Genomic DNA, 21,896 nt, shown 5'->3' with positions numbered 1-21,896 from the left:
TATTGTGATCTTAAATACATTTCAAACATTCGGATTCGGGCCTATTTTTTTTTTTCAATTTATTTTCATTTGTGTCTAGATGTGTCAGTAGGGTTTTTGCTGCTTGTCTTCATTCAAAGAAGAGTGAATGCTTTCAGATCCTTTTCTGTAACTATTGACAGTCACAATGTATGTTGTTGTTCGAAGGTCTCCAGCAATAAGGCTGTTCAGGCTGTAAAAGCTGTTTCTGGAGCTCCTCTTTCATTGTGAGGGTAGGAAGGGTTGAAGCAGGTTGAAAATAACAGTGCTCTCTTGGTGATTTATGATCTCTGCCCATGATGAGGGTGAGAGACCACCCTTAGACCACAGAGTGGGTCTCCAACCCTTGTTGTGGACTAGACCAGTTGGAATAGTGACAATACTGGTCCCTGTCATGGGGAAGCACAGGATAGAAACTGTCCCTGTCTTTGCCAGGTGACATGCAAAAAGTGATCATCAGCTTAGTTTTCCTACTAGTACCTAAATTTCTGTGCACTGGTGCAGTGGCATGAGATAGATGTGTGCCTGCATGCTGGAGGCATGATGTGATGGAGGTGAATTTGAAAGTGTGTGGGGTTCTTGCAGAGACAGGTTGTTGTTGGAGGACATTCCTCCTAGTAGGGTGCCTTTGCTTCAGAGCCTCATGTGCTCTGGGGCCATGGGCATCTGCTCACGCATCAGGTCACTCAGCTGCATTTGGCATAGAGGACTCTGGACCAGCACAGGGGTAAAGCTGCTGGTCTGCATGTTTGTGGGTTGCAGGAGCTGCAGTGTAAGGGGCAGAGCAGAGGTGCCAGGTAGCTGATGTGTGAGACTTGAGGGTGAGTCATGTTAGTCCAGAAAAAGTGCATTCCTTGTGCCATCTGAGCTGCTTACATGGACTGAACCTGTGCTCTCTAGTATGGTTTTGGGATTTGGATACTGAACAAGACTGCCATTTTTCTATTCTGAAAGTGTAGCTGCTTTCATTTCTCCTTATGAAATCCGAGGACCTTTCCAAAGTGGAGTGTTTGAAAAATGTAGAGCATGGGAAAAGAGGACAGAGAAAAGGAAACATTTGATAAACAATACTGTTCTGGAGCAATTTTGTCTTATTTTGTCTGGTACCCCCAGTGCATGTGCCTCTCAGTGAGAATGCAAATACAAGTTGATAATTTTAATTCTCTTTTCTTTGCCTAAACCATGTTTTTGTCTATGTTTTTAGGTGGTACTGGCAGAAGGAAAAGAGAGAGCCCTATGTGAAATTTATGGAGGCCAATTACCCACCTGGGTTCAGTTATGAGGATTTTGGGTCACTGTTTACAGCAGAATTCTTTGATCCCAACCAGTGGGCAGATATTCTGAAGGCTTCAGGTGCAAAATATGTTGTCTTAACTTCAAAGCATCATGAAGGTAAGTGGAAGGTTTGTGAATGTTAGTAATTGTTGTATTTCTGTCAACAGAAGAAAAATCCAGGTGACCTTCCAGCCTGCTAAGAGAGATAGAGAAAGCCAGGCAGCCTTACCTGTTCCAGCCCAGCCAAAGAGGGAACAAACGACTCCAGGAATGTGTGCATTTTGCTGTCTCTTACACAAAAGCTGTGTCCATGGAATGTGTGTAGGAGGAAAAATAGATTGTGCCATTGTTCTTTTGCTGTAGGTAAGACAGTCTGAAGCCGTGCAGGCAGCTGTGCTTCCTGAAGTAGTCATGGTTTAATTTTATTGTGCAATTTATTGCTTAAGAAACTACAAAAATGAATTCTGCCCTGTTGAACATATGGAGAGCTGCTGTGTATAGGCAGTTTATAAGCTCTGTGAATTTCTCCAAGGCATTTAGGAATATGTTCCAGGAGTCAACTTCAGAATTAGAAACGTACACAGGGTGTACTTCCTAATGCAGTGCACAGAAGCCAAAACCTTGAACCAGGCCTATAGCTTTACAAGCACATTTGGTTTTGGGCACTGTAGGTGTAACATGCTTTGCAGAGAAAAGTAAAGAAAAATACAGTGGTTGGAAGGAAATATGAAAGTATAAATACTAAGATGGAGTATGACAGTACATCTAGTGAATGTTGTTTGTCTTTGTGGAGATGAAGGTTCACGACTAGTAACTTGTGAATTTTAATCTCGGCTCTGACACAGATAAAATCTTGAATTTGACAATGCCCATGCTGTCATTGCCAGTGACTTCAAAGGAACCATGATTCATTTAATCTGTCCTGTAGCCTTGGGCATGAATTTTTATCTTGTTTGTCTAGATGATACAATTGCATGTATCCAGTTAATGAAAACTTTGCAAGATTTATTAGGCAATGAGTATAAAGCAGTTGGAAGGTGAGAATGGAGCTCCTTTGGCCATGGTCTAAGTCTGCAGTGCAGCAGGGCTTGGAAGCACTTGTGCTGGATTGCTGGGTGTCTGAAACATCATTTAACATTTAAACTGATATTTAACACTGATATTTTAAAAGCTGTTTCAGGAGTTTCTGTACTCTGCTTATATACATGCACTGAGCTGTTAAAAATGTCAAGATAAATGAAAAGTGAACATTTGCATAAGATGTAAACAGAAAGAGGAAGTCTTTGAATGTAAACTATAACTTGTGCATTCTGCAACCAAGAAAACATTTTATCTTCCGGTTGTTGAATGTGTCTTCAGAGTTCACATTTGATACATTCAGTGAAAATGCAGATGCCTACAAAGTTGCGATATTTTTGGTTAATTTAAGTGGGACATCTGAGTGGAATGAACACTTAAGGAGGGAGGAGTAATTAGCCTGAGCAATGCAGAACTGGAAAATATAAATGCATATGTGTATGTATACATAAATGTATCTGGTGTTGTGCCTGCTGTCATCGTGCATAAACAGATTGCAGGCATGCTTTAGACAGTTTTATTACATATATGATTTTTAGTACTTTATTTTTTTGCAACACACTTGCAAAGTATTTGGCAGGCATGCTTTAGACAGTTTTATTACATACATGATTTTTAGTACTTTATTTTTTTTGCAACAGAGTATTTGCCAGAAAGAGGGTAGTTCTGCTTCCCCTTCTTATCCTTCAGGTTTTTTCTTTTCAGGCTTTACTTTGTGGGGGTCCAAATATTCTTGGAACTGGAATGCTGTTGATGTGGGACCGAAACGAGATCTTGTGGCTGAACTGGCTGTATCTGTTAGAAACAGGACTGACTTGCGTTTTGGGTTATATCATTCCCTGTTTGAATGGTTTAATCCTCTCTTCCTTGAGGATGCCACCAATGTCTTCAAGACAAGAAAGTTTCCAACCAGTAAATCATTACCAGAGCTCTATGAAATTGTCATGAAATACCAACCAGAAATAATTTGGTCTGATGGGAATGGAAATGCACCAGATACTTACTGGAACAGCACTGGTTTCTTGGCTTGGCTGTATAATGACAGGTACATAATTATGTTGGTTTCACTCCTTATCTGAAATTCTGCTCTGTGTCTATTTTGTCTTATTTTCTGTATAATTTTTGGAACCTGTAACCTCTGCTTACAAGGATGTAGCTAAATATTAATTTTCCTGAACTTCAAAATCCAGGTCTTCCGTAGGACTATCAAAGCTTGCGTTAGAAAATTACTGTTTCATATTTTTTAGCCACATTTGCAAATTAATCAGTTAAGATGGTATTGACTCATCTACCTAATCTTGTTATTCCTTAAGTATCATCTACTGTGCAGACAAAGGGATAGCAGGATAATTTGAGAAGCTGGATACGTTGTGGTCATCACAGACTGAGATAGGAAGTGCAGGGTGATTTCTGGCAGACCTCCTGTCAAAGTCTGGAGCAGATTTCCCTAAGAAATGCCAATCTGGACCTTTCAATAGCAAAGGATGAGAATAGGATTCCTGAAATTGCGCTTCATCTGATCATAGTAAATTAATAGTACAGAAGTTGTCTTAAATGTTAGTTTCTGGGTGTGCAGGGGCAGGGTGACTGGCTGTAACAGTGTATTATAGAATGCAAATCACAACATTTCTCTGTTTGCAGTCCAGTCCGGGACACAGTTGTGACCAATGACCGCTGGGGAGTTGGCAGCATCTGTACACATGGTGGCTTCTACACCTGTAGTGACCGGTATAACCCTGGACACCTCCTGCCTCACAAGTGGGAGAACTGTATGACTATTGACAGGGGCTCGTGGGGCTACAGGAGGGACGCACAGCTTGATGACTACCTGACTATCCAGGACTTGGTGAAGGTACAGTGGGAGAAAGGAGTTGCCTGCAGCCTCTGATTCTTCCGCAGATTATTACACTATATAACATTTCCAAACTGTATCTATTTGTAGAAAAAATATTATTTTAATAAAGAAGAAAGGAATCAATGAAATGATAAATAATTTTGTTAATTTGGTGCCTCACACTCACAGGATGGAATAGTTCTTGTCCATTTTATAGAAAATACTAAGAGAAAAACTATCTAGAAAAAATTCCATCAGTTTCGTAGAAGACTGATCTGGATAGACTCATAATTACCTTTTCCACCAAATTTTTCTTGTAACTTCACTTCTAAGTTGATGAGCAGCAAACAGGAGCAGTTTCACAGTTCCTGTTTAGGAACTGATTGAAGGCTACATCTTTTCCCCTTTCTATCTAGAAACAGTTTATAACTCTTAATAGACTTTTTGCTTTGTAGCAAGAAACTTTCCTTTCATCCCATTTCTTTTAAGGAAAAAAACCAGCACAGGCATTACAGACATAAACACTTGCAGATGCAGGTGAACAATGTTAATAGAACATTGATTCCCTTTGCTAGTCTAAGGTATTAAAGATTTGAAGCACAGGCAAACTGAATGAAAGGAAGACTTGTCTTTCGGGTACAATGCATTTAATTGCAAAATTCAGGTAGTGAGGGGACAGTTGTTTATTATTGTTGTTTAATCCAAATCTTAGTACTGTCCTTGCAAAAGGCAGTTTCAAATTGAAGTAACCTCTTTGCAGAGGCAGAAAGTTTTAATTAATCCAGTAGCTTGTCTCCAGCTGTCTGTTCTTCAGACTTGTGCATCTCAATCTGTGATCTCAGGAGAGCAGTGGGGATGTGAACACAAATATTTATGGACTCTATACAGGGTTTCTTTCTAGAAATTTACAGATATCTCTGTAAAATAGGGAGAGCATCAAAGACAGTAAGAAGTTGCTTTTCTCAGCTTCAGTAGAAGTGAATTGGCATCCATTAGCTTTATTCTCCTATGGTCTGTTATCTATTCTGTTGGTAGAAAACCTCATTAAATTCCTGCAGAAGTCAAAATACTAAAAACCTCTGGGGTTCAGTCAAGCATATTGGTGCACAAATGTATTTTGGGCTGTTTTCATCCATAAAAATTGACAGCAAAACTTTGTTTTATGGAAGCTTAAATTTTGTATTTACTGTTGAGGGTTATCCCCGAAGTCTAAACATGCAATAGTAACAAAACTTGTTCAATTCCTCAGTCTGAAGTAGCATGCCTGGCTTTAGAAGGAACTTCAACTATATGATTTAATTAGTTGTAACCATATTCTCTGTGTATATGTTTAAAAACATTTCAGCAACTTGTAGAAACGGTGTCTTGTGGAGGAAATCTCTTGATGAACATCGGGCCCACTCACGATGGTCGCATTGCTGTGATATTTGAGGAACGCCTGAGGCAGATGGGTGCCTGGCTGAAGGTCAATGGGGAAGCCATCTATGGAACGAAGCCATGGAGAGCACAGAATGACACAGTCACACCTGAAGTGTGGTACGTCTACTGAATCAAAGCATGGGCTGCATAAAGCAGCAGCAGTGGTGCATGTGAAATTTTGAAATTCTTGATGACTCGGTGCTACAGAATCGCCATCCAGCTTTGCGTGCTGTGAAGAATATAGTTTCAGGATGATGCCAAGGCTGAAGGGAAGGTTGCCTGTTTCCTTAGTTATCTTGTGCTTCTTAGTGTAGCTGGAAACAGAAACTACTAAAAAAAAATCCAGAAATATAAAACTGCTATGAAGTATCTGTACAAAGGAATACTTGATGTTGCTGTTAAATGAGAAATAAACTATAAATCAGTCTAGCATATTCTCATTTTTTAAGGTAAAAATGCAATTGTTTGGTCATCAAATTCAGCCCATCTCTGGGCTCTCCTCTGCACCGTATAGCTGCTGTAAGGCGGCTGTAGCGGCTCTACTTACCCATCAGTGGTTTTGTTTTGACCCTCTTCACTGCCTCAGTGGGCCTTTTTACTCCTGTTCCCCATACAATTTGGCTGAACTATTGACTGTCTAGTAAAACTACTTCCAAGAGCAATAAAAATTATAACTGCATGAAGGAAGGAAAGAGGCATTCTTCAGGTGTATGCCATAAGATTTCCAAGGACATACTGCAGATAACATCTGCTGAAATTAAGTTTAAAAAAAAACAACAGCTATGCGAGGTGGAATCTTTATTGTCACACATGCTCTTACTATGTGTTTTTAGGGGAATATCTGTATGTTTGTGTATTGATGTGAATGACCATATTTTTCTGAATATAACCCACAAGAATCTGTTAATGATTCCCCTTGCTCTGCAAGTACCTCCTTCCTACATGGCTGAGCACTACAGTGAGCAGTATGTTTGCTAAAGTTACTACGGATGTTTACCTCTAAATTCAGTTCTTTAATAGTCTGAATTACCTCTAGTTTGTTCGAAAATATTTTCAAGGAACAGTATTTTATTAAAGAACATAAATTGTCTGAAAAGATAGTTATATATGTGAAAAAGTAATTAATAGATTCATAGAATTACAGAGTGGTTTGGGTTGGAAGGGACCTTAAAGGTCATCTAGTTCCAACACCCCTGCATGGGCAGGGACACCTCCCACTAAACCAGGTTGCTCAGAGCTCCGTCCACCCTGCCTTTGAACACTTCCAGGGAGGGGACATCCAGAACTTCCCTGGGCAGCCTGTTCCAATGCTGACTTTCCAAATCTGCTTTTCCAGTCTTGAAAGCACTCTGAATCACTCCAGAAAATGTAAAAGGAAGAACTGACATGCACCTCTGTTCCCTGTTTCCAACCAGGTACACTTTCAGCCCTAAAGAAGGCAAAGTTAATGCTATCTTCCTGAACTGGCCAGTCTCTGGGACTCTGGAACTTGGTGAGCCACAGGCTAAGCTTGGAGAAACACAGGTAAAAGAAACATACTCCACACCCTTCTGCTTCCCCCCCTACCCCCTTAAAACAGTGAGGCTTTTAATGCACAGTGCAAGAAATGAATGTACGCTGAAGCAAAACACCTCTACGATTTTCCATGTTCCATCAGCGTTTATTTTAGTTTCTGACATCTTTGGGAATTCATAGCTTTTAGGACTGAGTACGTTGGAAGAGATCCAGCAAAATGTTTGCTTTCATTCTGGGACCTCCTTGACACAGTCTTCCCACTGGGATGTTTCTTCTCCAACAAAGTTAGACTGAATTATTGCTGGGATAAGTTTTAGCTTGCAAGCTAAGGATCAGAAAAAGAGGCCAAGTAGCATGAAAAAAAACCCTGTGCACCTCCTGTTTCCTGTGTAGACTATCAACTCAGCATGACCCTTCTTTACAAATACCCATCCTCATGCCTTTGGCAATATTGTGATTTCTGGAAAAGTGCAGTAGTGTCAAGTCAAAGCCTTGGGGAAAGGGAAAGTGCACAGAGGTTTCCGTTGCCCAGGGATGCTAAACAGTAAATAAGTGCGACCCTAGATGTGTCTCAGAGCAAGCAGTGGTCACATTGAGGACACCAATGCCACACATACACTAGCAAGTACCATAACCCAATGGAAGCAGATTTGTAGAGCAGAACAGCTGGTACTCAGGACTCAGCAACTGTGCATTTAAGATGGAGATTCACTTTGGCTTGGCTCTGTCCTGGTCTCATCATGCATTGGATATCCATTAGCTCTGTTAAATGTGTTCTGGATTGTTGCTTCTGGTCTGGTTCCACATGAAAAGAATCTAATTAGTGCCACTACAGCTCTGTGGAAAGGAAGGATGAGTAATTTCAGAAATGACGTAGATGCATCTTGAATTTTGTAGAGGCATTTAGACTATACATGCACTAGAGAGTGATGTTCCCCAGGGGCAGAGCCTGCTCCTTCAGCTGCTCCGCTATTTTTTACATTTTACCACCTGGCATAAGTGTCTCACCATAAAGCCTATTTCTGTATTCTTAGTGGAGATGTTCTTAAGGGCAGCTTTGTTCTGAGATAGCTGGCTGCACTGTAAGAAGCTGCTTGCTCAAGCCTACAGATTTCATCATGGGAAACAGGCATTTCAGAACAAGTTGCTACAAAGCTACATACTGTGATACCTGGATCCCTGCTTAGACCCAAATCCCATCCCAAACACCTCTGGAAAGTGTTTACGTTCCTTTTACAGACCCAAGTACTTCTCAAGACCAAACATCACTAGCTTCACTACTGTGCAAGTATTTTTCTGGTTACTACCTTTAATCGTTTTATCATTGATTGGGTTGGTAAGTAGCATTTAAGGATAGTTGGATAGTCAAGTAGCTAAGGAATACCATTATTTTTGTCACTTTTGCACTCATACGCACTTTGAAAAGGCACTGTTCTAATTATAGTGTATGTTTCTATCTCAGGTAAAGCTGGCTGGCTACACGGAGCTGCTGAAATGGGTTGCACTGGGTGAAAAGGGAATTGCAATAGCTCTACCTCAATTAACTCCTAAGCAATTGCCATGTCAGTGGGGCTGGACTTTGCAACTGACTGACATAAACTGAGCCATACACTGCTGGAGCCTTGGCTAGTAGGCAATCCTGATGTTTGTTTCTCATCATTGGTTTCTAACTCCTTCTTGCTTGAGAAACATCAATTATTTCACTTTGTTATGAAAGGTGGGCTGGAATATAATGAACCTGACATCCAGCAGCAGACATCTGGATCTCTGCATAGACTTTGTTTCTTTGAACTTGTATGAAAACTGAGCATCTACCTTGACCTCTCCACTTTTTTTTTTTTAAGTCAGTTCCTTGCCAAGTTATGTGAAGAGGGGGGAGAAAAACAGGTACTAGATTTTTAAAACCGTAAGGACAAAACTAGCTCAAGCCAGGGTTCAACAGAGCAAGCAGCAAATGCACAGAAGCCAGTTGTAGGTCTTCTTTAATGCAAGAAAGCTAACTGCCACAAATCTGTACAGGAAAAACTCTCAGCTTTAAGAAAAAGAAACTCTGTCCAGTTGTGTGTGTTTCAGCTGAGAAGGGTAACATATCTGCAAGAGCAGTCCTATAAAGGGTTAGAAATTAATCACAAATGGATGGAGGATGTGCATTTGCACATCTTGATTTTTCATTAGTTTTACATGTTCCTGCTGTTGAGTAATTTTATGTGTTACTGGGACACAAGTGGGAGGGATTTTTTGCTGTTTTGTATAATTTTATATGGTTAAAACTGATTCTTGTTTACATTGGTTTTAAACATTTACTAGGGTGCCTTCTGTGGACTATTAAACAAAACCTATACTTCAATGACTATTTTTTTTAAAAAGATAAATAATCAAGAGTAGCTAGGGATCCCCAGTTCTGACAGAAACAGCATTTTAAACAGAGGCTTGACTATATCCAACTAGAAAAATTCTCAAGCTCAACCTGTCCCAATTGTAGGGACAGAGCTGCAGTTTGAAGCTTGCAGAGGGGGAGGTGTAGGACAACAAAAAGTGGACACCAAGGGTTTATTTTTCTTTAGTAAGTGCAAAACTGCTCCTGTATAAATTGAATTTACTCTTTCAACTATGTCAAGGTTTAAAGTGATGGGCCAAAATAGGTTACTGCCTTTCCTGCTAGTAACGTTAATACACGCACAAATTTTACATTAAAATATTTTATTAAAATACAATTGGGCTCAAAATTAATACAAATTAAGATAAAATATTTACAGGTTAATGTGTACAGTGCAGTTGTTTGAACAGCATCAACAAGAGAACTTGAAAAAATCCACGTTCCTTCAGTATTAAGTGCCAGAGAGCACTTCCCTCCTCAGCTTGTTCAAGAGGAATGTGCATCAGTTGGCAACGGCTTTCTGAAGAGGGAGAGACTCTTTGGAGTATCATTGGTAAAGGTAAGGAAAAAAATAACTTTCCTTTATAAAAACAAGAAATTGAGAGAAGAAAGAAGCCTTATTACTTCTGCTGCTCTGTGCTATTCTTAGATCACTATCATTAGTTTTTTTCCCCAAAACTTAGGCACCCCAGGCAAACAAACGCATTTGTTAGTAACTTGTAATACTGCCACCAGATGCCTTTCAGATGCAATAAATGAATCATAGAAGAGTTTAACCACTTTTTTAATAGAAAAGTCTTTACATACAACAATTCTTTCAACAATAATATTTTTAATGGGTTTTTGAAGCAGAATTCTATTAGAACAAATATGGGCTCACTCCCACTTTTTTCAGAATGTTCTTTCTGCTCGTCTACCACTCCTACACTGTTATAAAATAAACCCAAGTCTCATCAGTAGTCACAAGGGGTTTGTTATAAATACACCATCTATTCCTATAAATGTGCTGTTCATTTCTCTAGTTGCTGAGGGGTACTAAAAGCTTCATAAACATTAGCAGCAAAATCTTTCACTTGTTCCATCATCAACAGGTCCTGAAAGAAATTTAAAGAATACATTTGCTTAATAAAACACATCTATTCTGGTTTTACTGCAGTACATCATGATGAGAAAAGCACCTGGCACTCCCACACAGATGTAACTCAAATTTGTCACTTTAGAAAGCTTTATGGGCAGAAATGCAAACAGAACCAAGTCCAGAGACCCTTTCATGCTTCTGCACAGTTTAGCAGAAGGAAGATGTTCAAGAAAAATAGCATATTTGTGGAAGATACAAATTTACAAAAACGTTTAACATATTCCAATTGTTTCTACTTTTTTTTTTTAATACAAATTAAACAGAATTAGCTGTGTTATTAAAACAAAATACACAACACTCTTCAAAATTTTACTTGGATATTTTAAAGAAGCAAGATTCTTACCTGAACAAAGTGGCTGGGTGTTTCACTGCATACTGAATGGATTTGTCCATTTATTATTGGAATTATCTTGGCTAGAGGAAGACTGACACTGGAAAGACTAGAAAAAATGAAAAATATTGACCTAGACCTCCTCTGACATTAAAGTCACTGAACTGTGATTATTACAGTTCTAAGTAATTACTCCTTCAAAATTAGGAGTTGAAAGACTGCAAACTAAAATGCACAGATGAAGGGGTTTTTTTTCCCCCCCATCAAGGCCTTCTTTTAATATAGAGAAGCACCAAAGCAAATTCCAGTTGGTGTTCCTGCAACACACAGTTTCACACTTGCTTCTCATGCAAGAGAAATATGGTTTAACCAGAGTCATATGTGTACATAAACAGCTGTTGGAAGTGCCAGTCTATAATCTCACACTATTTCAAACTCTAAAATAGGCTTAGGACAGACAGCCAAACTACAGCCTTTGGCATATTTTAAATGATGTAAATAGTATCTATTGAAATAAAAACATGAATATTTGAGTGCCAACAGCTTATTAAAATAAACATACATAAACCCAGTTATTATTTAAGGTTTTAATTTTAATATTTTAGAAATAAAACTTCAAGGACCTGAACTCAGCTTTTGGATTTGTAGCACTCCACTGTTAAAAACCAAGGTTAGCTTCAGAATAAAAGCTATCTTTACACAGCCTTCTAAGGAAGAAGCAGAAGGTCCTGAATGTTAGTATCTTTTATTCAGCATGCCAGGAAAGAACCTAAAGCTGTGTAGGTGCTTCAGCTACATGTATCTGGAGAATCATGGTAACACCATGAGAACTATGTGGGGGGTGTACAGAGCTTGGATGCTGACTGTAGGGGACCACTATCCTCTTCACAGCCTCACGGGGGATGTACTACTCAATACATGTTTCACAAGTTGCCCCCAGTGGGTAAATCCCCCTTGGCAAGAAAGGCTGGCTGCTTGCACAGCATTGGCAAGAAGGAAGCCATAGGTCTTCTGGCTTCTACTTCTAGATCTGCAAGTAATGGTGGGAAAAGATGCCTCCCCTAAGTTCTAGTGATTTCATAGGTGGGAAGAAGCATGCAATACTCCTAGCTGTCTATTTGACTGAAATAAGGAGACTGCATTTATTCTTCAAAAGCAAGAAGCACAAGAATGTCAAGTCGGCAGGAAAATTCATTAGCCTGTTTTTGGAATTCACTATGAACACAAAGCATTCACACGAGAACCACAACAAAAGAAAACATGTACCTATTTACAGAGCCATTCTTCGAGAGGTCCTGTTCAGTAGGTCTAAAAAACTCTGCCATATTGTCCAGCAGTTGACTGAATCCTCTATTTAAACATGTGCTCAAAACTGTGCTGAAGTCTGGACTGAAGAAAAAAAAAAAAGTTTGATTCCTCAGATTTATATTTTCAAACCAAAAACCCCAGCAACTATTCAGTGCTATAGTTGTCCCTCCCATAAGGGTCAATGTGTGACTCAGACAAGAGGCCATTAGCACAGCTACCTCAAGACAGATGAGCTCTACAGCAAAGAAATCAATGACCTGCACTCTATCATAAGATTACTAAACCCCAGAAAAATCTAAAGCATTCTTACTAAGTAATACATAGAAGACACATCATTAAAATGCCCCAGATGAATGGTAGAAATAGTCTGACATTTGGCTCAATTCCCTCATATTCAATGTTTATTATAGAAGCTTCAATTTCTATTACTTTGCAGTAGAAAGATGCAGATAAAACCACTCTCAAAAGCATGCATTAAAAATAATTTCTGATAAGCCAAAACTGGTGTTCTTTTTATCAAAGCACGTAAATCCAATAAAATAACTCTCAATTTACCCTGCTTTAGCAGAAAAGGAGTACCTTTGGAGCTCTTAAATTTGAAAATCCCAGCCTCCAATTAAGGAATATAAAAACTCAGTGCAGCAGAGTGGTCACATTTCTCAAATGAAAGTTGACAGCTTTTTCTAGGAAAGTAATTGTCTTACATAAACAATAGTTGTGAGGAAAAGTGTAATATGAATACAGGATACTTCTCTATACCTTTCTAGCATATCTCTAGTTTCATTAAGTAATTTAATTGTAGCAATGTCTCTTTCTGTGAGTCCACAGGCCTAGAAAAAGCAAAGACAATTTAGTAAGAAATCCATTGGCAACCGTAAGAATAAGAGTAGAAATATAAGAGTTTGGTAAAATGGAATTAATTCAAGATGTGTAAATCAAATCTGTTTAAAAGAAAAGTTTTATTGTTGTAAATCAGATGCTTTATAATTTCCCTTTTAAACTGTCACTATAGGATTTTTTTAAAAACTAAAACAAATAATAGCAGGAAATACTAATTGAGACTAATGGAGCAATGTGTTTTTTCCACTTCTAACCTCCAAAACTGAAATCAACTCTGCATATCAGCTTAAGTTAAAGGGATGAGTGCACATAGTCACACACCGAAGTATAAGTTTCTTCTTTATGTTGCTATAATCATCAAGTTAAGAATGAGCTTCCTCCAACTTGTAGTGTGGATGAAGGGAAACACTTTAGAAAATTTAGGAGATTATTTTTACGTTACAACTGAGATCAGATACACCTTTCTCTTGACTACTGTTCATTCTCCATCCCAAAGCAACAAAGGACTCCAGCACACCATTGGCTTCTTGTGCATCAGACAAGATGCTCCATCTGTCCATGATCTTTGCTAGTACACAAGCACAAGATCATACAGTTCAGCTTAGGGCTGAGTTAAGCTGTAGTGTTACAGCACACATCACAGGCTGAAAAGAGTAATCAGGCTGTTTCTGAGCTCAGAGCTGACATTCTGAAGATTACACTTATTTTCAATCAAATCTGAAGAAAGAACTTTGCCTAGATGGAAGAGAGAAGGACACTTGATTTATGATGGAAGAATCATTGCCATTTAACAAAGGCGCAGATGCCATGGAACAACTAGAGGACTTATGCTCCCCAAAAGAAAACACCTAGAATGAAAAAAGGTAGATGAAAGAAACTAACATGTACCTGGGTAGCCAAGGGGTTTTCTTCATCTGGCATCAGATAATGGCATAAGGGAGAGTAAGATGCAATATGATCTGAATCTTTCTGTTCCACCACTTTCCTGATATCTTTAAGTTTCTGTTCCAGCTCCAAAAGAGATAAGGTGTGCTTAAGGGAAATACTGGAAAGGAAAAAAAGGCTACAGTGTTGATTGCAAAATGAATAATGATGCTTTGTTCTCCTACAAACAACATTTTCACAAGCAACAGGATCTCAATCTGCTGTATGGGTTAGCACTGGCAGATGCAGTCTGCTATAATAAAAGCATTATTTTGGAAAAAGTCATAGAATTATAGGATATAGAATATGCTGAGTTGGAAGGGACCCATCAGGATCCAGTCCAACTCCTGTCCCTGTGCAAGAATCACACTATGTGTCTGAGAGCATCATCCAAACACTTCCTGAACTCAGGCAGGCTTGGTGCTGTCTTGGCAACAGTCATCACAATACACATTCAAAGCTAATCACAAAGACATACAGACTCTTACCTTCCAAAAACTTTATGCACAGCTTGTTTGACAATAGTTATTAACTCAGTCAGTCCTAAAACAAGAAAAGTGTCAAAATTATTTTAATGATTTGCTCAAGAAAAAAGTAGCTTTTTGTAGGTGCAGTTAACTTATAAGCATCATACCATCTCCTAAGAGGTGCTGAATACTTGATAAATATTGCTGCTGAACTTCAGGGGGAGCTAGTGGTGTCTGTGGAGAAAAACAATACACAATTCTGTGAAATGTCAACAGTAGAGAACAATGCACAAATAATTTCAAACCTGTTGCAAACAATTTCCTTAATCTTTATAATACCCTGCAGCAGATGGATTCCCCCATTCTCACAAAATTGTAGCTTCTGACTCTCTTCTTGTCATCAAACCATGGATCTTCCATAACTCCTCTGAATTCTTCTCTTCAATACTATACAGAGCTCTTTGATCATCAGCGGCACAGAAAAGTCTCTTCCCCCATAAATAGGGAAGTCTCTTAAAAAAACTGCATTGCAGGTAAAACTAGACCCTCCACCACCTCAAAAATTTAACTTAGTGGGATAGGATATTTATGCTCAACCCTAACAAAAGCTTATCTGATAGAAAAGCAGCTTTCACGAACTGAGACATGATTCCAATTTGCTCCAGCAGAACGCCTCAGAGTTGGCCCTGACAACCCACTTCTCTACTGGAAAAATAACAGAGGAAACACATTTCTAGTGCAAACTCAGCTTGCTGTTTTAGAAAAAGCTTGTTCAGGTTTTTCAAAACAAAGCATGACCTTCATCAACCCCGGCTTCCCTAATGAAAGCTTTTCTCAGACCTGCCTTGACATTTTGTTCCTTGACTCTCAGCAGGAGCCATCACAGGACACATGAGAACTAATCTAAGTTTGTATCCATTATTTTTAAATGAGACATCAATAATCTGAAGATCTTACTCTCTCCAGTGGGTACTTGCTTTCTGTGGCACTGATCTATTTTTATTGTGCAGTGATAGATACACTATATAAACAAACCCCAAGTCTTCTACCTTGCTTGGTCCTCACCTACAGACATTTAGGTAGATGGCCTTCTGGAGTTAAACAAAACAGTAAAATTTCAAAGACAACATTTTCTTCTTTAATCCTAGGGAAATTTAACATGGGGAGATTAATGTATGTGTTAGGAAGACCTAAGCATTTTTAAACATTTGCATACATATCTTGGATCATTCACACATTATTACTATTTCCAAAACTACAATGAAAGCAAATTATGTTGGTGTTTTGATATGAAGTAACTAAGCAATACAAATGTGGACAAAAAGGTACTCTTCAACCTTGCTAGTATTTTGCTAAGCAAGAGTATCACCAAATCATCCAAATTCAGAGGCTGTTAAAACACAGCAATGTATCTTGCTTCCACATCTCCCACTCCCTTATAAGAATTCTTATTTTCATTCTAACCCTGCTAAGCCATCCCCTTCTTACTTTGCACTAGGTAATCCTTTCACTTCCAAGAAAGAGGAAGTTCTACCTTTGAAACAGAACAGGAAACTTACTGTGCCATTTTTGCAGAGTGCAGCATTATCTAGGTAGATGTAACCGCCAATAATATTTAACTGGACTCGCAAAAGAACTACTAGCATACAGGTGCTATATACAGCTACAATGCTTCTTGTGAAACCTGGAAGAGACAACAAAATAAGGTCAAAGTCAAAGACATAAGGATGAGTCAAGGAGGGAGAGTGCTCTCCCAGACTCAAAAAGGGTCGATTTTTAAATACACAGTCACATTTCTCTCACGAGTTGTCATAACACACGTTTTCATAACACATAACCAGGATGGTCACGGCTCTAACGTGCTGGAGCTGCATCTAAAGTGTCCCATTAATTTTGCATGTTACACAAGTTATTTTGGAAACAAGAATTATGCAGGTTGCTCCAGAGGGAAAGTGGATGTACTGTCAAATCATCTTCCTTCACTAGGCCAGGAAATACACACAGTATGTTAGCCCTCCTCATGCAGTTAAGACACAGAATGCATAACAGCAGCTTGGGGAAAAAGTTACCTATGGCAGGAGCAGCTAATATATAAAGAAAAAAAATTTAAAATGTGCATCAGCTACCAGCCACTAAGCAACTGAGGAGATGTGGAAAAGTGATGTGAATAAATACGGACAAATGCTGAGTAGCAAGAACACACGAAGAAAGGAGCTGGATCAGAAGTAGGATCTTATACAGGTGTGAAAAGGTAGTAAAAAAAGCTCAGTACTATTCACTACATAATTCTCTGACCTCACTCTTCTTCCTTCCCTTCCACTGCTTCCATCAGCCAATAAATAACAAGACGAACCAAGGGGTTCATAACTTCTGCTATGGTGTTGCTCTCAAACGGGTGTGAGAAGAGGAAATTTCTGGCCTATCATTCTGACTGGTGTTTTCTGCTAGGATCAGCATAGAATTTTCTAAAAAAATAGTTTGATTTTTCTGTGATGGCACACAAAGTTCTCACAACAGTGAGATGGAACAGAATGCTCTCACAAAGTTTTGAGCAGAGTAACATCAGGACCAACACAAATCTTTGTCTCTGAGCTTCTAACTTCCCACAGGGTTATGAAAAATCCCTTCATAAGGAGCTTTAGCCAGGAGGGGCAGGCAGGTTTGCCACATGCTGTATTACACTGTCTTCACATCTACTGAAACAACAACCCTGTGTAAACTGTGCATTTTAAAGGGTGTGAAAGACACTTTAGATTTTATGCTAAATATTATGCAGACAGAATCTTTCATTTCCACTTACTTATTATCTTTAAATCCTCCCATATTTCTAATTTGTTTGCTGGCCTGTAGGAAACATAAATGGAAATATTAAACATTAAAAAGTATATTTTCCTTGGAAATGAATATGTTCAATTAAATATTAGTGCTCTAAGGTGAGCTCATTTAGCTACTATAATTATTCAGATAAAATTCAAGTCCATATTGATTTGCCTCATTCAAGAAAGCAGTACAGAAACAATACACTATGAAGTCACAGAAAATATACTAAAACTTTAATGTATAAAAGTAATATTCAGTGATGTAGGTTATACACTTCTTACCAATTTTGAATTACTACACTAAGCAGTCACAAAGAGCCCACTGATGATACAAAGTGACCTTTCTGGGGTCTTGATCCTCTACATATTTAATGCAGACCTCAGTTCAGTACACCCCTGTCTACACCTGTGCATAGTAAGTGCAGGATTGGAATTTCTATATCCTACTTTTTTGTAAGATTTACCATTGCCTGGTTTTAAAGTTTGGATTTAATCACCAAAACCTGAAGAGATCAGGACCATCTGTAGAAAAGAAATCTTGTGCCATCCACACAACCACAAATTGGTCTTTCTTCTTTTCTTGAGTTACATTTACTTTTTTTTGATGTGGCCAATTCCTAAAATGTTATGTATTCTGCAGCCAAGAGAGCAAGACTGTAAATTGCATAGATAAACCTGAACTGCCTAAGGTACATTGCAAATTTACGACTACTATCCAGAGGTACTGTTAGTAATACAGCAGCACAAGTAGAGGTAAGAGCAAGCAAACAGTCAAAAAATGTTTCTTCAGCCATCTTGCCTGCTAAGTGCTGCCAGTAAAGCATGACTACTGTCAATCTATTGTGGAACACATGGTTTGTGATAGTCACTTAGAGAAACACTTGGTCACTTCTTAGGATCAGAATCAACGCAAATATTTAGCACAGATAGTTCAGGTTAATATAGACTTTACAATAACCTAGTTTATAAAAAAACAAACAAAACAGTTTTCAACAGAAATAATTTCTCTTTATAGGCACAACATATGCACTTTGGCATTAGTTTGACCATTGTATCACAGACACAATTTCTAAGCTCACTGCTATGAAATAATGCAAATGAACTGATACAATAAAGTACTAAGTCTACAACTCCAAAAAGTAAAGAGACATATTAAAGAAAGTATAGCTGGAAAAGATACAAGGATCCATGGCACATGCAAAAACAGTTTACATACTTCCCTTTTTGCAAGCTAAATCAACAGCTTTAAAAACTATTCTAAAGCAAAGCAAAGGAAAGACTTAAAAAATACAGTAATATTTATATAGATAAAACACATCACAGGACTTAAAATGACATTTGTTACTTAGGAGTGGTAAGCTTCCCATGCCAAATGATGAATGAAAGATACGCCATTGTCAGCCAATTAGATTTGGATCTGCTATGAAAAATATATTCTAGAGCTCATCCTTACGAAGCTTCAGGCAGAAGCCAGGTAACAGTGTAAGTCTGCAAGTATTAAGCCTAACAGTGGAAGTGGATTTTTCAGTCTTTGTCTGCTGCAATTTACTATGACTCAGCTGCTCAAAACTCAACATTCATTTCAAATTGATTTATTTGGAAAACCATTACCCACTATGTAAGCAAAAAGCAATGCACACAAAAAACCCAGAGGTTTGGAATGAAGCTAAGTGTTGAATAGGTGAGAGATATGCAACATCTGCAAGGCTACAGCAGCAGGTACTTCACCTTATCTCATTCAATCACATTGCTTTGAGAAGTGAACAACAGACACATCTGCAGTCTTGCTGCTCCCTCTTTAAAGGAAGAGGGAAGACTGAAGACTTCAGTCCACTTATACCCCCAAGCTACCACTTGCTGTCCCAAATTACTAAAACAATGTAAAAAGGTTTTGAATTTAAGGACTTGAATAGATTTTAAGTTAAAGGACTTTACCCAAGTCATAACATGATCAGTAACACCGAAAAAGAACACATCTTCCGGGGCATGAACAAAGGTAAATCTCCACGTCCTCTTTTCTATGTACTACAACAATGGCACTGAAAGGTCCAGAGCCATTTGACTCATATTCTCAAATCAAAGTAGAAAGAAAACTAATCTGTACCTCCCTGTATAGCACAAGAATGCAGAGCTTCTTCACGGACCCACTTCAAAGTGGAATGAGGCCTGATGGCTCATTCCATGATCTGTGCCCTCCCAAGCCCTTTTCTACCTTCTCAGTTCAAAAAGTTGCAAGCATCTAGTTAAAACGTCTTCAGTGTAAGCAAAAAAGGGAAACATTAAAACACAAACTCCACTGTAAGATACACTCAAAATGGACAGCTGAGCTTACAGGATATTGCATATAACCAGCACTTTAATATTTTTTTTTTCAGCTATGCATAGCAATAACATCCAAAAGTCTCACCTCTATTTTCATGGGTATTAGTGGAATTCAGAAGTGTGTCACCATACCCATAAACTGTTTCAACTAGTCAAAACAAATGAGAGATACCAGATATATTTTGATAAAAGAACACATGCTACAGAGGACAATCTAAGGCATTATATGTCTTCACCATCAAACACAGGATTGCAGATCTCTGCAGACTATTTTGCTGTACAGTCCAGAAGACAAATCTGGTGATCCACAATATCTCCTGTTCATTCAGGTTAATTTTTTCATTCAGTAAAACTCTTATTATTACAAATATACTAAATATTAATTAAAATTATTTTTATCTAATCTGTTATTGTTTGGGACAAACAACATTCAACTAGATTTGCAAATTCTCGTATCATCTGTTATAAAAACATCGTTCGGGCTGTAATTCCTACTTTAAATATCAATGTTCTGTTGCCTTGCTGTGGGAGTTTTTGACTGAAAAAAGACAATGACTGGATAGGTAATCCATTAAATGCTGGGCAGCTGAAGTTACAGCTATATATAATAAGCTAGTGGGAGGTAAACGAGAAAGGCAGTCTAGAGTGAGTCAGAAACCATGTGTTAACTGCCTACCTAACACTTTTACTCAGTGCCAAATATCAAGCAGTTTACTCTAGTTTTAAGGTATGCTATTATGCAACTTATATATGAGATTTCTTCCTGCAGTTGTAAGGAAACCAAGAAGAAAAAGAAATTACTTCTCATAGCTTACATCCATTTGCAGTCTCATCTTGGATACTTTCCACTAGTATTCAAGTCTGACCTTGATAAGATTACATAAATATTTTTACAAACACAACATCAACAACTCGGTCAAGATACTCCGTCCTGTCTAAGAGAGGACTAGCCCCTGTAAGTGCTTTATCAGCTTATCTTATAAGCAATTCAACAAAAACCTTGGCTCTCATTGCAGCATCTTGAAGGACCTGTTACTTCTTGTAATTTTGGAAAACTCCAGCCATACCTATTTAAATGCATCTAACAGGACAAAATATTTATGTGGTGATTTCAAAATACTTAACAACTGTGACTCAATAGAACCCAGAACCAAAATCCTATCTATAAATATATAATTTGGAAAAAAATTATCTTGTGATCAAAACAAGTTATCTTTAACAAAATCAACAAAACAGTCTTACCTATTTTTAAGAAGAGATGTGAGACTCTCAGAATTTAATTGATGCATTAAGGCATCCCTCAATGTTGGAAGCATTGACAGCACTGTTATGAGAAGAAGAAAAAACAAGAAGTATTGTCAACATTAAAAAAAAAAATCATAAACCTATCCCTAGCTCTTACTCAATAGCTGCTATACAATGTAAATCCCATTGCTCAACAGGCAAAGCTGGGAGGACAAACAAAATAAGGAAACCCTGGGGATACTCTGAAGTGCAATTACCTGGGTGCCTATTACAAGCTTGTGCACAACTCTGCCCTTACCTGGTGGCATATCTTGGCTCTGGCTGCAGATGTGCCCCCACAGCCCACATATCTGCACATACGTGTCTGCAGCTTCTCCCCAGAAGAACATCGGGTGAGAATCTACACTGTTGCATTTCTCCAAATGAGAAGATCTGATGTTGTTTGGGGTATTTTTCTCCCCCAACAAGAGAAGCAGGGAAAGGCACGTTTTAAACAAAAGAGAGCTGGTGGGAAAAAATCCTTTCCTTTAGGAATATTGAATGTCCAGTCTAATGTTATATGATGGGGACAGGAAAAGTACAGCAAGCATGCACAAAATGTAATAAGTAATACAAACAAAATATGAAAAATCTCAAGAAGAATGCATGCTGCCAGACAGAAGGACCTTGTAAAACAAAGGGCAGAGAAAAATTTTGTGCTTGTAGCAAAATCAATCCTAGCGCTACAAACTGGAAAAGATGAAAATGAAATACCAGGGTTGCTTCATGTCAGGGTAAGCAGTGCAAATAAAGCATTTGCAGCCACCCATGAAGCCACTACAAATTTCAACAGGAGAAGAAAATGCTGCCCAATTTGTTGAATAGAAATAGTTTTGAATGATCTGTATTTACAAGAATGACAAGGATTTTCTTAAACTTAACCCTACCATGTCCTCTCCAAAAATCCAAAGACCAGTGGTGTAATATAAACATTTTCATCTATTGCTC

At 38.3% G+C, this 21,896-nt stretch overlaps 2 protein-coding genes across 2 annotated transcripts in view; one reads left to right on the top strand and one right to left on the bottom strand.

The window, feature by feature from the left end:
• Window positions 1-1,205: 1,205 nt before the first annotated feature.
• Window positions 1,206-8,764, top strand: FUCA2 (fucosidase, alpha-L- 2, plasma; the record flags this gene model as incomplete). Its single annotated transcript, XM_009998549.1, has 6 exons — window positions 1,206-1,410; window positions 3,076-3,415; window positions 4,012-4,222; window positions 5,550-5,740; window positions 7,039-7,147; window positions 8,601-8,764. Coding segments are annotated over 6 exons (1,197 nt in total), but the record flags the coding sequence as incomplete, so codon positions are not given.
• A 1,459-nt stretch (window positions 8,765-10,223) lies between these two features.
• PEX3 (peroxisomal biogenesis factor 3) overlaps window positions 10,224-21,896 on the bottom strand; it is a 12,907-nt gene continuing 1,234 nt past the window's right edge. Inside the window, exons 3-12 of the mRNA XM_009998548.1 lie at window positions 20,907-20,988; window positions 17,324-17,367; window positions 16,083-16,207; window positions 14,691-14,757; window positions 14,545-14,599; window positions 14,021-14,177; window positions 13,052-13,122; window positions 12,251-12,373; window positions 10,997-11,093; window positions 10,224-10,609 (exon numbers count right to left, since the gene is read on the bottom strand). Of these exons, the coding sequence (XP_009996850.1) occupies window positions 10,526-10,609; window positions 10,997-11,093; window positions 12,251-12,373; window positions 13,052-13,122; window positions 14,021-14,177; window positions 14,545-14,599; window positions 14,691-14,757; window positions 16,083-16,207; window positions 17,324-17,367; window positions 20,907-20,988 (905 nt within the window). The 3' untranslated portion in view covers window positions 10,224-10,525. The remainder of the gene's footprint in view (window positions 10,610-10,996; window positions 11,094-12,250; window positions 12,374-13,051; window positions 13,123-14,020; window positions 14,178-14,544; window positions 14,600-14,690; window positions 14,758-16,082; window positions 16,208-17,323; window positions 17,368-20,906; window positions 20,989-21,896) is intronic.

The sequence above is a fragment of the Chaetura pelagica genome, unplaced genomic scaffold (assembly GCF_000747805.2).
Source record: "Chaetura pelagica isolate M959 unplaced genomic scaffold, ChaPel_1.0 scaffold455, whole genome shotgun sequence".
NCBI lineage: Eukaryota > Metazoa > Chordata > Aves > Apodiformes > Apodidae > Chaetura > Chaetura pelagica.
The sequence above is the reverse complement of the archived record's forward strand: the minus strand, read 5'-3'. Positions and strand labels throughout refer to the sequence as shown.